Consider the following 12,876-nt stretch of genomic DNA (forward strand, 5'->3'; position numbering starts at 1 on the left):
GGAGTAGAATTTTCTTTTTGAAGTTCAAGAAAGAGCATATCCTAAAAATGTTTTAGCATAACTGCTAGGAAAACGCTTAAAATCAGATCAGAGGAAACATCATTTGATCAACTTGGCATCTGTGGGAGTTTTCTATGTGGCTATCTGATTTGATTGAAAACCTTGCAAAATAAAGAATTCGCTAATTGGCCCTTTGTCTTTGAGACGGTCAGCCGACGTTGAGGTTCGCAAAATGATTTCAAGGTATCGAATCCTCTTAAATAAAAACACATCTTGAATACGTTAATCCATAAACTTAGGATGACCCTATAAATAAAAAAAAAGTTTGAATAATTTTTTCCGCGGGTATTCAACTATAGAGAGATAAAACATTCAAGTTAGCTACGAAGATTAGTACTGTTGCATTATGCGGGCACCGCGAAGAAGTCAAGTTTGGGTAATGCTAATGAAATAGAATAAAATAGGATGAATATATAATAGTTTAAAAACAAATTTGGGCTATATATTTGCACATTAGAGGGGTGGGTGGGGGGGGGGGGTAAAGCATAGCATATATTAAATACGTAACCTAACCTAATATAGGTACCTTTCTCCCTCCTAAACCCCAAATATTGAGAAACCACGCTTTGCCATCAATTTATCTAGCAAATCACCCGTTGTCTGCTAATGAAATAGCAGTTTGACGGGTTTCGTGACTGGTTTCTTTGATACAGTATACACCGATGCCCGCATAATGCACCAGTACCCCAAGATTTACCTAAAAGAAAATTTTACAGAAAAGATAAATCATATTTCATTCTTGAAATGAATAAAATCCATAGAATGTGAAAAATATATTGAAAATACATAATGAATGGTTTTATCTGGTTTCGCCTTAAATTTGTAGGCACTTTCAGTTACACATTTTAGTTTCAAAAAACTTCTTTCGGTGATAATTCGCCCCGCGGAATGAGCTCCCAGCAAGAGTAAACCCAGAAAGCTGTTTTCAAACTCATTTAAGGGGGGTTTTAACCTTTTCGTATGATATATTGAGTGCATCATTACATCCAACTCAAAACAAACCAAAATTATACAATATACCGCACAGTGATCCCAACAGGAGACAATTTAACACAGAGCTTAATACAGAGAATTCACCGTACAAGACGGCTCAACGCATACAATACAGAACAAAGTAGTTTTCTCCCGTGAAGTGTTGATTTCTTTATATTTTATTTTATGAGTTTATCTGGACTCGGCTATCTCAGATTCAGATTTTCAGATTCAGATATGTTTATTAATACAAAAAAAATCAGTATGACAACAAGTCGCACTAAAGCAAAAAGATGCTTGAAAAAGCGACCGGTCTACTATCTACTATCTAGCGATCTACTGTCTACTAGGCAATAGTAGCAAATGGCTTAAATGTGTACTTGATTGAAGTCCCATCTGTCTTCGAGGGTCATTTTGTGGCCTCTTCTTTCACCAGACTGTTGATAAAACTTCTGTGTGAACTTGTATCCTTTGCTGACAGAGAATATGCAGCAAGTTGATCAACTAAAAGTTGTCTTTCTACCTCGTAGACGGGGAGGGTGCTCTTTGGAAGATGAGGACTTTCCATGCGTTGGGCGTCTCTCAGCTATGTAAGTTGTTGCGGTTTCATTATGGTGCGTTTTACCTTGAGACTTTGGAGAAGCTTGGTGCTGGGGACTTTATCGTTGTAGCTGATACCGGCACTTACCGTATAATTTATATATATCTTTTGTATCAAATTTAGTAGCTAAAGCAAGGCAACAGAAAATAACAATATATAGAGAGGGCCGCACAAAATATCCAATCGGGCCCCTTCATTTTTTTGTAAGTTGGATATTGCCATACGTCTAAGGAGCCTTGTATCAGTTTTTTTCTGGTGGGGGGGATAGGGCACAAAAGGATTTTTTCAGGGGGGGGGGGTACGCAAAATACCTAAGAAAACGCATAACAAATTTGTTTTGTATTCAATTTTTGTTACTTTTTTACGAATTGGACAAACATTTCGAGGGGGGGGGTTTAAAACCCCCTAACGGCTCTAGTATTATATCCATGAGTTGGAGAGCTCTAAAGGGATGGGTTTTAGTACCGTCTTGGAAACTTTCTAGCACAGGGAAAAAGCGAAAACCCGCCTTTTATGAAAATCTATGTCCCTAAAAAATTTAACTATAATTGTTTTTACATCAATATTTCATTTTAATTGCAACCTCTTTTTCAACTTCATGTTTATTCTTTTTAGATCTGATATCAAAAAATTCCTGAAAAAAAAATAAACAGTCGGGATGAACTAAAAAATGTCCATATGGAAATTATTTCTAACTGAAACTTAAAAATGGATTGTAAATTAAAAAATAGAATACAAATTAGAGATTGGAAGAATTGTATTGAATTAGAAATCTAGCTTAGAATTAAAAGATAATTTCGTTTTGCCCGAAAATAGGCCCAACGTTTTTTTTTTCTGCTCAGTCAGGACGATACGTATTAATATATAAGATTGATATATTAATATTCAAATTAATGCATATATGGTTGGGACTCGTAATATTTTTAGCCAGCGCCAAAAGAAGTCACAGGAATATTTTTTTTTTTATCGCAGATCAAGAGCGTAAAGATTCGTGATGCCCAAAAACGAAGCCACAAGTTTTGTGTCTTTAATCGACTTGGAAATTACATTCATAAGTTCCTGATCCTTATACAGAAATAAAAATTAAAACTAATTTTGGTTGCATTGATTTGTAACACTCAAAATTGTTTTCGTCTCTGATTAGCCTGGAACTTACAGTGCATGTAGACAGGGCCAGATTTGACTTTTTGAAATGTGGTTCTGTTGATCTGTGACACCTAGAAGTTGTCTAAACATTGTATTGTTTCTAATCAGCTGAATCCATTAAGGCATCTAGACTGGACCCCGGGAGATTCCCTTGGTTCAGTGAATGAAGACAAGAGTGTCAATAAAAAAAAATTGGCTGCATCAATTCGTAACGCAAGATTATCCCAAGGGGAAAAAAAAATCAGAGTGGCTCTGAACTTACAGGGAATGTAGACACAGCAAGTTGAAGCCACAGATGACGTCACAAGATCACGTCACAACTGGGGTTGATGACACACCAAGGAAGACAAAAAAAAGATATATTGAAAGAGAATTGGTTGTGTTGTTTCTGACGACCAAAATAGGCCCAAATTTGTGTTATCTCTGGTCTGCTTGCAACATACTGGGTCAAAACGGGTTGCAACATACTGGGTTGCAACATACTGGGTTGCAACATACTGGGTATTGGACAAAACGAGCATAAGAGGCGAAAATATTTTGAAAAAAAAAGGTTGTATCGGTTTGCGAAATCTAAAACGGGCAGAATATCGTTTCCGTCCAATTGGATTGAAAATTTCAGGGTAAGCACACTGGAACAAGGGGATGACAATGAATATGAGGAAAAACTAGTTGTATCAATTCGTAGCACCATAAGTTCAATTTTTTGTTACGTCAATCCACTTGAAAATTAAAGTGCGGGTAGGGAGGGCCAAAGAAACTTCAATGAAGACAAAATATTTAAACAAACATGGTTGTATTGATTGGTGATGTCAGATTTATGTCAGATTTTTATAAGGCAACATAACAGAGTTATTTTGTATACCTTACCCTAAAATGTATTTATTTAAACAAAGAAACAGTTAATAAAAAAAAACACAATATGAATAATTCCTTAGACCTGCACTTCCATTTATAACTTTTAATTACGGTAGCGAACGTTGAAAATTGAAAGTCTTATATAAATACAAATTGGAGTGTGAATATTAGACCACACTGCTTTTCCATTTACGAAAAATTAAGCAAGAAAAACGGGTTTTAATTTTGATAAAGCAGTGAATAAATACAATAAAACAAACAATTACATATATAACAATGAATACAATAAAACAAAGACACTCCGAATATTTTGTATTTTGTATTTCGATATAAGTTAAGTTCAAAAAAAAAATTGCTTCATTCTCTCTCCTTTTTTTCCCGTTGAGAAAGGCTCCCGGACGTGGGCCGAAATATTCGGACTGTGTTTGTTTAATTAAGTGTTTATTTTATTGTATTTATTCACTGCTTTATCAAAATTAAAACCCGTTTTCTTGCTTAGTTTTTCGCAATAAAAAGTTAAATATTTATCAAATAGAAAAAAAAATTACGTAAGAAGATGAGACAAAAAATGCATACGCTAAGCAAAGAAAAACGAGTGAAACCGCTTCTGATTCACTATAGTTATTGTTTTTATGCAAATCCGATATGATTACCTTCTTTTTTTGGCATAGCGTTTGTGTTTTTTTTTCTCATCTCCTTATGTTATTTTCTTGTATGTGTTAACATACATGTCTTTTCAAACAAAAACATTTTTATATTTCTTTTTTTTTCGTTGTTAACGGCTTCTTGATATTAATCCGAAACATTCATACTTTTATTAGTGTTTTTACTGAAAAAAAGGAAGAAAAAAGAATTTCCAATTTAGTACATTATTTTTTATTTTTTTTAATTATTAACAGAACATGAGTAAGCCCTTTTAATAAAATTAATGAAAAAAAAACTTTTTCCACAAAATAAGTTTTCAAAGAAAAGTAAAGAACTCCATTAAACAAAAAATAAGCATTTTTTGTATTTTTGTATTTGGGGGAATGATGGACGTGTGGGGGGGGGGGGGGTTAGTTGCCCTCCAATCACTTTCGACTATTAAAAAGGGCACTAGCCACTCTAATTTCTAATCGAATGAGCCCTTTTCGAAGTTACGACAACTACGACAACTCCTTCGATACGAAGTGTCCTGGTCTAAAACCAAGAAAAAAAAAAATAATACATGGTGCCAACATCGTTCTTTGCTAAGGCAGCGCTATTGCGCAGCCTATGATGTTGGATTAAGGGATATGCATTTATAGGAGAATTGTTAGTCCAGGACTTTTAGCTCAAAAAAGTGTCGAACCCGGACAAAATTGCAATATAAACGAAAATGGTACCAAAATGATCAGAAAAAAATTCTGTACAACATACTAAAAGTCCCCATAAATCCGAGTGGGTCGAGTACCCAAAAAACAGGGGAAAAGGGGGAAATACGGGAGAAAATGGAAAAATGTCGAACATGCCCAGAAAATAGTTTAAAGTGAGTTTTCTGATGTTTTCACATACACTGATTACAAAATTGACATCCAAAATTCAGTATAGAAAAAGAGTACTACGAAAAACGTGCGAACAGGGGAAAGAGGAGGAAAAAGAGAAAAATACAGGGTAGTGGTGGAAAGCAGTTTGAAAGATATTTTCTGGGGTATTCCTATCTGGTGATTACGAAATTGAGAACTGAAATGATATAAAAAAATTGATTAACATAAAACGGGGAAATGGGGGGGGGGGAGGGAGGGGAAAAAGGGAAATATACAGGGTAGGGGTAGAAAGCATGTGGAAATGTTTACAAATGTTAATACAGGAGATCTATAGAGGTTCGGCTACCTCATATGTGGCTTGTCCGTCGTCTACTTGATTCGATGGCTGGTATTGTCTGCATAGTCCTGATCGCTAATGGAAAAAATCAGGAGTGACTTTGAGACCATTAGCAGAGTGCAAGGTATGCTTCAATGCGCAGTCAATAATGAAATTTAACAGTATGGGGGAGGGCACATCCCTGTCTCCCCTCAAAACCGATTTTGAAGAGGTTGGTCTCCTCTAACTAGTACTTAGGCACGAACATGATAATAGTATCCAAGGATAAGGCCCATCGGCTTCCCCATCTGGAACACCATCTTCCCTGATCGCAACACATGATCTCTAGTGATTGAGTCGGGAGCAATTATAGAATGAATTTGTTTCTTGTGATGCTGCAGTTGTCAAATCATAAAGAGATGGTCTATACAGGCCATTCTAGGCCGAAATACTGCCTAACAAAGGATAAATCTGACTAGATCCTGGTGCCGCGCCGTCGCTTGCATCGAACGCCGCTGACAAAAGGTCCGGTCTGACTTTGAGAAGAGGTCGCCGCCGCTGACAAGAGGTCTGACTTAGAATTAATTTGAGCCAATTCTTTATTGGATCAACCGCAATTTTGGAGCTTTTCTTTTGTTTTCTTGTTAAGAATTTCGATTTTCCTACTTAGAAATCAAGCGCGGTTTTCAAAATTAAACAAACAATTGCGCATACAAATAGTTTGCAAGATTTCCTTGGGCTTCCTGAGTGAGTTTTCATTCAAAACTAGCTCTTGTAGCGCATCTTTTGAATAGGCAATTATCTTTCCAATAGACACCAGACTACATTACAGGTAGGAACTTGAGGTTTAAGGACCTCTCTATTTCAAGACACCTTGGTATAGCAAAGAATCAATATTTTTTAGTTCATATTCCTGTTTACTATCTTACCAAAGAGAAGTGTCTGAGGTCTCATCAACAATCGCTGTCTGACCCTTTTCAGTTTCATTTTCACCCTCAGTGCTATCTTCTCACCAAATCTCTTCACAGCCTTCTTCTTTGTTTTGCTTGCCTTTGTTACTTCATTCTTTCTTTTCCACCTCTTCTCTGCTTTCCTTGTAGCAAAGGCAGCTTCAATCTTGGCCTTCACTGAAATATCACACTTTTGTTCTCTTTGTTCACAAGAGAATATCACAATATCACACTTTTGTTCTCACCTCCTTTCTTCCTTGAAGTTTTTTGTTTTCTTGGTGGTGCTGGGATATGGTTGTACTTGTTGAGGTGTGACTATCCTATTTCACAATGGTTGCAAAGTTAAAGGGCTTACTGAAAGCATTAGGTGAGAGGATGGCAGTGCAGGTAGGGATGGGGCTGGGGTTAGAACTTCTGATGAGCTTGACAATTTGCCACCAGCTTCATGGGCTAAAAAAAATTTGGTTGGTCTGTATTTAAGAGCACAAATCTTTACTATCAACAATCTGGATTGAAAGGGGATATTCCTTCCAAATCCCTTCTGGATGTTTGATGGTATGAAAGGGGAAATATTTTCCTACTAACTTAGCTGTGATGTAAATGGTGACTGTTCTTCTCGATGGTGTCGCTGAAAAAAAACTTCTAATTTTGATAATTAATTCTGTTAGGAGTACATACCTGTTAGACATTTAAACTATTATGCAAGGGTTCTGAAATGCCACAGCTGTTTTGTTTTTACCAAATTTCTACTTCTCTTGATGATGACTTTTTGAGGGTTTTATTGTGTAAAAGCCCTCCGAAAAAAATTCTTTTGTTAAACCCCCTCCGAAAAAAAATTCCAGATACGGGCTTGCTTGTGAATAGGTCCAAATCTGTTATAAGTTAAAGCTGGGATTTGAGAAAGACTGATCAAAACGTAAATGTTTGCGGTCAACAATGATTGCGCCGGTGGCAGGAGAAAAAAAATTCGGTGGTGTGCCGGCCGTGCACCGCAGCTGCCATTTTTGCCCCGCCGGCCTTCCTTTATCGGTTTGCCACCGTGGTCTAACTCTGACCTCTTTCCTGTTGACTCAAAGTAGCTGGTGTAGCTTGCTAGTGTCTAAAAGGCTAGGTTTTTTTTTTACATCTTCACGGCCACATTTCCCCAATATTTCTTTCCGTCTTGTCTCCCAGACTGATGGCACATATTTGTGGAGATGCTTATATTAAGCTGAATGACGTTAACATTTTATTCTTTGATGAAAGGTGGACAGTCTTCTCAGATATCCATGTCCGTTTTCGCTGTATTTTCCATACGGTGTCATCTGCTACATCTTAGAGCATATTTCTGGTGGTCTCCATTCACTGTTGTACTAGAATCCTTTCTACCAGTGGTTCCCCTTGGATGTTCATCTTCTAAGGTACTGTAGCGCTTTGAGAGCTTGAGATGGTATTGCACTACCTCTTCTTGATCTGGGAAAGCGGTAACATCTAGAAGACTCATCACTCACTCTCTCTCTCTCTCTCTCTCTCTCTCTCTCTCTCTCTCTCTCTCTCTCTCTCTCTCTCTCTCTCTCTCTCTGCCTTTTCTCTTTGCCTTTTGGAATACCCCCTCATAATTTCTGATTTTAAGTTTACACCGCTATAACCTCTTGAAAAAAGGGGAATGTGCTTCCTGTACCATAATTTTGTGTATAAATGTTAAATTTTTGTTCAAATCCTTTCAGACTTCTTATGTCAGCATAAAGTTGAAACAACTGTTAAATTTAAATTAGCAAATAAAATTTGCTAATTATGGAAACATAACTTCCTCTTAGTGACCCATTCCAAGGTTAAATTATATCCCATACCCTTTGCTTCCGCTTAAATTGGTTAAATTACTGTAAAATTTTAGCAGTGAATTAACCATAAGGAACTTAAGAAATCTAGACTCCTCCCTCGAAATGTGAAAATTTATATTCATAAATATATATGTATATATAATATATATATATATATATATATATATATATATATATATATATATATATATATATATATATATATATATATATATATATATATATATATATATATATATATATATATATATATATATATATATATATATATATATATATATATATATATATATATATATATATATATATATATATATATATATATATATATATATATATATATATATATATATATATATATAATGTATTATACATTTTAAGATGTTTTCCTAATTAGACCTCCTCTCCCCATCTCACAATTTCTAGTGTGCACTAAAAGTGAAAATTTAATTAACGGCAGTTTAAATAGCAAACTTTCCAAATATAATACATTTTGAAACAACAGGGGTGAAAGTATTTTTTGTCCGAAGATATGTTTATATTTTGTATTTTTGCCCCTTCAAAAAACAATGAATAAATTAAGCTTAGGAAGCAACAAGGTCCGTGACAATGAAATTTGATTGTGTGAATTGGTTAAGTCGAAACTTATACAATTATATATATCTTTAAAAATTGGGAATTCAGTTTCTAACTAAAAAGAATTCCGTGTGCAGCTGTGCAGCTTTTGACAGCTTTTTGACAAATGTTTTACTTGTTATATTGTTTGACGCGCTATTTTATTTAGCTTTTTATAGTCGTTTATCAATAAAGTATTGTCTTATCTCTAATGATGGGTGCCAAAGAAAAAAAAAAGAAAAAAAAGTGGGTGAAAAATCAGCAAAAAATAAGCTGAAAACATTGGGCACCAATCAGCTTAGAGAGGTGATCAAATTCATCATTTGAAGGTTTAATTGTTTTGGAAATAACAGATTGTTGATGTTTGAATTTTACGGAAAAAAACCGTTGTCAAACTTGACTAACTGATTTCATGTATTTATTTGACGGTTCAACATGGCAAAGCTAAAAAAAAAGCTTCATAATTTTTACAAATCTTAGAAAATTGTTGCCTCAGGCACGAATAGAATAGAACTTAAGTTCGGCCAGAAGCTGCATAAGCTAAACGTCGAATTAAAGAAAAGTATATCTGATAGAGCTGTGCATAGTCAAAGACTCTATGTGATTCTTAAACCTATGATGGGTGCTGATTCTCCTTCTACAGTGAAGCGTTATCGAATTTAAATAATCAGTTTTACTTTTTTATTTGACGGTTCATCGGGGCAACACTGATGAAAATGTTTTACTGCCCTAAAAGCTTCATAGTCTTAACAGTTTACTGCCCTTAACTTCATAGGCACGAATAGAATAGAACTTAAGTTCAGCCAAAAGCTGCATAAGGTAACCGTACTGTCTCAGGCATGAATAGAATAGAACTTAAGTTCAGCCAAAAGCTGCATAAGGTAACCGTCGAATTAAAGAAAAATGTTTCTGATGGAGCTGTGCATAGTCAAAGACTATCTGATTCTTAAACTTATGAGGATTGCAGATTCTCCTTCTGCAGTGAAGCATTATCGAATTTGAATAATTAGTTTTACTTTTTTATTTGACGGTGCAACGTGGCAACACTGACGAAAATGTTTTACTGCCCTAAAAGCTTCATAGTCTTAACAAATCTTTGAAAATTACTATCTCAGGCACGAATAGAATAGAACTTAATTTCAGACTAAAGCTGCTTAAGGTAACCGTCGGTGAAAGAAAATGTATCTGATAGAGCTGTGCATAGTCAAAGACTATCTGGTTCTTAAACTCATGAGGGGTGCAGATTCTCCTTCTGCAGTGAAGCATTATAGAATTTGAATAATTAGTTTTACCTTTTTATTGGCGGTTCAACGTGGCAACACTGACGAAACTGTTTTACTGCCCTAAAAGCTTCATAGTCTTAACAAATCTTAGAAAATTACTGTCACAGGCACGAATAGAATAGAAGTTAAGTTCATCCAAAAGCTGCATAAGGTAACTGTCGAATTAAAGAAAAATGTTTCTGATAGAGGTGTGCATAGTCAAAGACTATCTGATTCTTAAACTTATGAGGGGTGCAGATTCTCCTTCTGCAGTGAAGCATCGTCGAATTTGAATAGTTAGTTTTACTTTTTTATTTGCCGGTTCAATGTGGCAACACTGACGAAACTGTTTTACTGCCCTAATAGCTTCATAGTCTTAACAAATCTTAGAAAATTGCTATCTCAGGGACGAATAGAATAGAACTTAATTTCTTAAACTTAATTTCCGTCGAATTAATAACCGTCGAATTAAATAAAATGTTTCTGATACAGCTGTGCATAGTCAAAGACTATCTGATTCTTAAACTTATGAGGGGTGCCAAGAGCGGATCCAGGATTTTTGTTCGGAGGGAGGGGGGGGGGGGGGTACCTGTAAAAACACCTTTACAGGTATTTTTTAGACCAATTTTCGACTCGGTCAAAAATTTCAGGGGGGGGGGGTCAAACGGGGTAACCCCCCCCCTGGATACGGCCTTGAGGGGTGCAGATTCTCCTTCTGCAGTGAAGAATTGTCGAATTTGAATAATTAGTTTTACTTTTTTATTTGACGGTTCAACGTGGCAACACTGAAGAAAATGTTTTACTGAAACAGAATAGACCTAAACTGGTTCCATGGGGGAAAATGTTTTTATTTTTGTGTCCTTGGTATTTTTGAAAAATTCACATTTAAACCGAATGAAAGGAAGTCTAAGCCAAAAGCTACTTAAGGCTACTTACCCCCTTAGGCTTTCAGATTTGGAAAAAGCAATGTCTTGAATATAGTTATGATTTCACATTGGTATCGGTCAAGTTAAAAAAAAAATGTTTCTAATAAAATTCCGTGGGTTCAAAAATTACTAATTATTTCTTAGATTTTTTCGGGGGGGGGGGGCGTCTTATCCTCTTCAGGACTGAACGGGTTTAATTGGATTATTCAATATCACCTGACGTTACTTATTTAGAATATATATATATATATATATATATATATATATATATATATATATATATATATATATATATATATATATATATATATATATATATATCATTACTAGAATTTACTTAATATATACTTAATATTTACAAATTCGAAAAAGAAATGGCTTTTCTTTGACTTTTTTTTTTATTCCAATAGAAGTAAGTTGTAATCATTTAAAATCAACGTTGTTATGTAAAATAATTTCATTTCAACGTTAAATCAATCATCGTTATTATTTAAAATTAACAATATTTAAAATCAAGGCATTTATGCCTTTATTTATAATTTGTTCTTGATTTATTATTTTTTCTTGATTTATCGTATATTCTTTTTTTTCTTTTTTTTTCTCATAATTGAAGTATCTTCTAAAACAATTACGTAGAAAAAATACTTCGTTATCTTTTTAAGTTTGGAAAATTAAACATATTATGGGAGTTGCAATTTGACATTTCGACATGAGAGATTTCTGTGGATCAAGGAGGGGCTGTCGCTTCTACCAGACCTTGTTTTTTCCCTTATGTTAAATATATTCCTTGCCACTCAAGTTGCCTTAATTCTACTCTATATTGAATTTTTGCTGGTTCACCACCAGACACATACACAGGATTTTTTTTTGGGGGGGGAGGGAATAATAAAAAATGTATTTTATTGATAATTTTAATAGGAAGTACCCGCAAATTTTATTGATAAATTCAAAAAATGTGCCCTTAGACTTGGAAAATTAGAATTTTGGGGGTCGGGTCAAAGGCCATCCCCCAGCGCACGTTCCTCGTTTACCCCACTTTAGGCTGTTATTTCGAAATTAGTTTGCCGTTCCAGTAATGTTTTATTTATTTCAACCGTGAAGGAGAAATTTCTGCTCCTCAAGACGTAGTATTATCTCCCCCTCCACCCTCTACGACAGAAGTACATTACAAGAAGAATGTTTTTATTCTACTTGTTTCATAGATATTTAGGTGCCATAATAATTCATATGCAGCTAGCCGACAACTAATACAAGTTTTACTTTCACAAAAATAAAAATAAAATTGTTTTTCAGCTATTAATCGCAGAGTCACACTCCCGATTGGAACGACTTGATAAAGCCACCAGTGTCTTCACAGGTCAGTCCATTTGCATTAATGAAGATATTTCAATGAAGCCCTTAGTGTGTTGCCAGCATTGCCGACAAAGAAAAAATTAATGTTTGTGGTATTATTTTGGGGGTACGTTGGGAAGGACGTAATTTTATTTACCCTCATTATTAGGTTATTGTTTGAACGCCTTTTTGAGTTGATGGTAAATTAAAACTTTTATTTTCATCTGAGTTTATTTATCATGAAAACGCCTTTAAACCAGGTATGTCAAGTGGGGGGGGGTTTAGTAATTTACCCCCTAGATTTTAGAAAAAACCTTTTCTTAGTATACTCGTTTCTTTAAATCGAAAAATATAAAAAATGTATCCCCCTAGATTTTGAAAAAAACAACATTTTTTGTATCTTTATTAGAAATAACAAACATAAAAAATCCTTGCCCCCTCCTCTGCTACATTTTCGTGGATTGGCACCCATGCTTTAAACAACACTTTCTCTTCGTGGAACTATAGGAAAGATTG

General features: G+C 34.8%; 1 protein-coding gene across 1 annotated transcript in view; it reads left to right on the plus strand.

The window, feature by feature from the left end:
- Positions 1–12,583, plus strand: part of LOC148941231 (golgin-45) — a 53,400-nt gene extending 40,817 nt beyond the window's left edge. Inside the window, exon 6 of the mRNA XM_089104073.1 lies at positions 12,322–12,583. Coding sequence (XP_088960199.1) covers positions 12,322–12,465 — 144 coding nt within the window. The 3' untranslated portion in view covers positions 12,466–12,583. The remainder of the gene's footprint in view (positions 1–12,321) is intronic.
- Positions 12,584–12,876: the final 293 nt, after the last annotated feature.

This window comes from Artemia sp. Qi Xiang Cuo, chromosome 18 (genome assembly GCF_049724085.1).
Source record: "Artemia sp. Qi Xiang Cuo chromosome 18, ASM4972408v1, whole genome shotgun sequence".
Taxonomy (NCBI): domain Eukaryota; kingdom Metazoa; phylum Arthropoda; class Branchiopoda; order Anostraca; family Artemiidae; genus Artemia; species Artemia sp. Qi Xiang Cuo.